Genomic DNA, 1,348 nt, shown 5'->3' on the forward strand with positions numbered 1-1,348 from the left:
CTCGGACGCCGGGCATCTTCCTCCTGCTTAATGAGGACTTGACTCGGCAGCGACCGTGAATCATCGCCGGGGCTGGGGAAGGAGGAAGGCGGATGTCACCCCCTCCCACCCGCTCCATGCCCGTGTGTCACTCGGCGGGGTCCACCTGGCGCGGCCGCTCCTGAGGCTGCGGCTGCACTTGACCACGACGGCGACGACGGCGACGGGGCTGCCGCTGCCCTCCCGCGACTCTCCTGCTCCTCCTGCTCCGGCCGGACCCGGCGCCTGGGGACTGTCCCCTCGCTCGTGCGCACCTCGGCCCCGCGCCGCCACTGGCCTTCCAGAACAACTTGGGTGTTTGGGGGAGAAGCCCAGCACGGACGCCTGGCCCTCGGGAAGGTTTCCCTTCGGAGCGTGACGATTTCTGCCTCTGTGGGGTTTTTTAAAATTTTTGTTGTTTTGTGGGGTTTTTTTGGACGTGGACATCGGAGTCTCCACCAAACGGCAAGATGTCCAGCAGTGTCCCGGCGGATATGGTAAGAGACGAGACGCGCTGGCAGGCTTGAATTCGGCGTTTTCCAATCCCGTGCTGATGGGGTGCAGGTTTGCGGGGTAGAAGTGGAGGGGACGGTGGGGGAGCCGCCGGGCGGGGGGAGATTTGGAGAAGTGGGCGCTTCTGGTTTCCCTCTTTCCGAAAAGTACCGCTTTTGTATGTGTGCATGTAAGCGTGTGTGTGTGTGAGTGTGTTCTGTTTTTGTTGTTTTGAAAGCAGGTCGTTCACACTTGGCCGGGGTTTGGGTGTCCTCGGGCCGAGGCCGGGGAGGAGTGGGGGGACATCGGGGCCGGGGAGCTCCGAGCGGAGCCCTAGAAGATCTCAATGCCTGGGAAACAAACGTCCGTGACACGGGGTGCGCCCCGGAGCCCCCGACGCAGAGGGGGAGGGGAGCGGGGACGCCCGGTGCCGGGACCTATTGTCCAGAACAGGGTGGCCCTTTAAGAAGAAGTCCACTTGGACTGCGTACGACGGTGGGGTGCCTTTGGATCGATCGCTGGGCGAGCCAGGGCGGCCCGGGAAGCAGTACGACGGGGTGGAGGTTTCAGGGATGGAGACGGCCCTCCCGTTTGGTCTTTTTCGCCAATATCAGGACTTTTCCGGCTAGGCGTGCGACTTTTCATGCGCAGTTAGCGCGTCTCTGTGGGCGCCTGGCTGGACGCGAAACAGACCCCTTGTTTGTGGCCTCTTATTTGCTGGTGGAGGTGCAGGTGGCGGCTGACCGTGAACGTGTGAAACGACCCCCAGTTGCCGCCGCGAGGACCAACAGAATGTGCTCAGCAGGAAGACGAATTAATCGCGTGCGGGCAGGAGTTG

The 1,348-nt window shown here is 62.6% G+C and overlaps 1 protein-coding gene across 1 annotated transcript in view; it reads left to right on the top strand.

The window, feature by feature from the left end:
- The first annotated feature begins 199 nt into the window (after positions 1-199).
- The window catches only part of UBL3 (ubiquitin like 3), a 158,633-nt gene continuing 157,484 nt past the window's right edge, over positions 200-1,348 (top strand). Inside the window, exon 1 of the mRNA XM_045293988.1 lies at positions 200-515. Within this exon, the coding sequence (XP_045149923.1) occupies positions 489-515 (27 nt within the window). The 5' untranslated portion in view covers positions 200-488. The remainder of the gene's footprint in view (positions 516-1,348) is intronic.

This window comes from Echinops telfairi, unplaced genomic scaffold, assembly GCF_000313985.2.
Source record: "Echinops telfairi isolate 266 unplaced genomic scaffold, ASM31398v2 ScPeMD7_2565;HRSCAF=3150, whole genome shotgun sequence".
Lineage (NCBI taxonomy): Eukaryota > Metazoa > Chordata > Mammalia > Afrosoricida > Tenrecidae > Echinops > Echinops telfairi.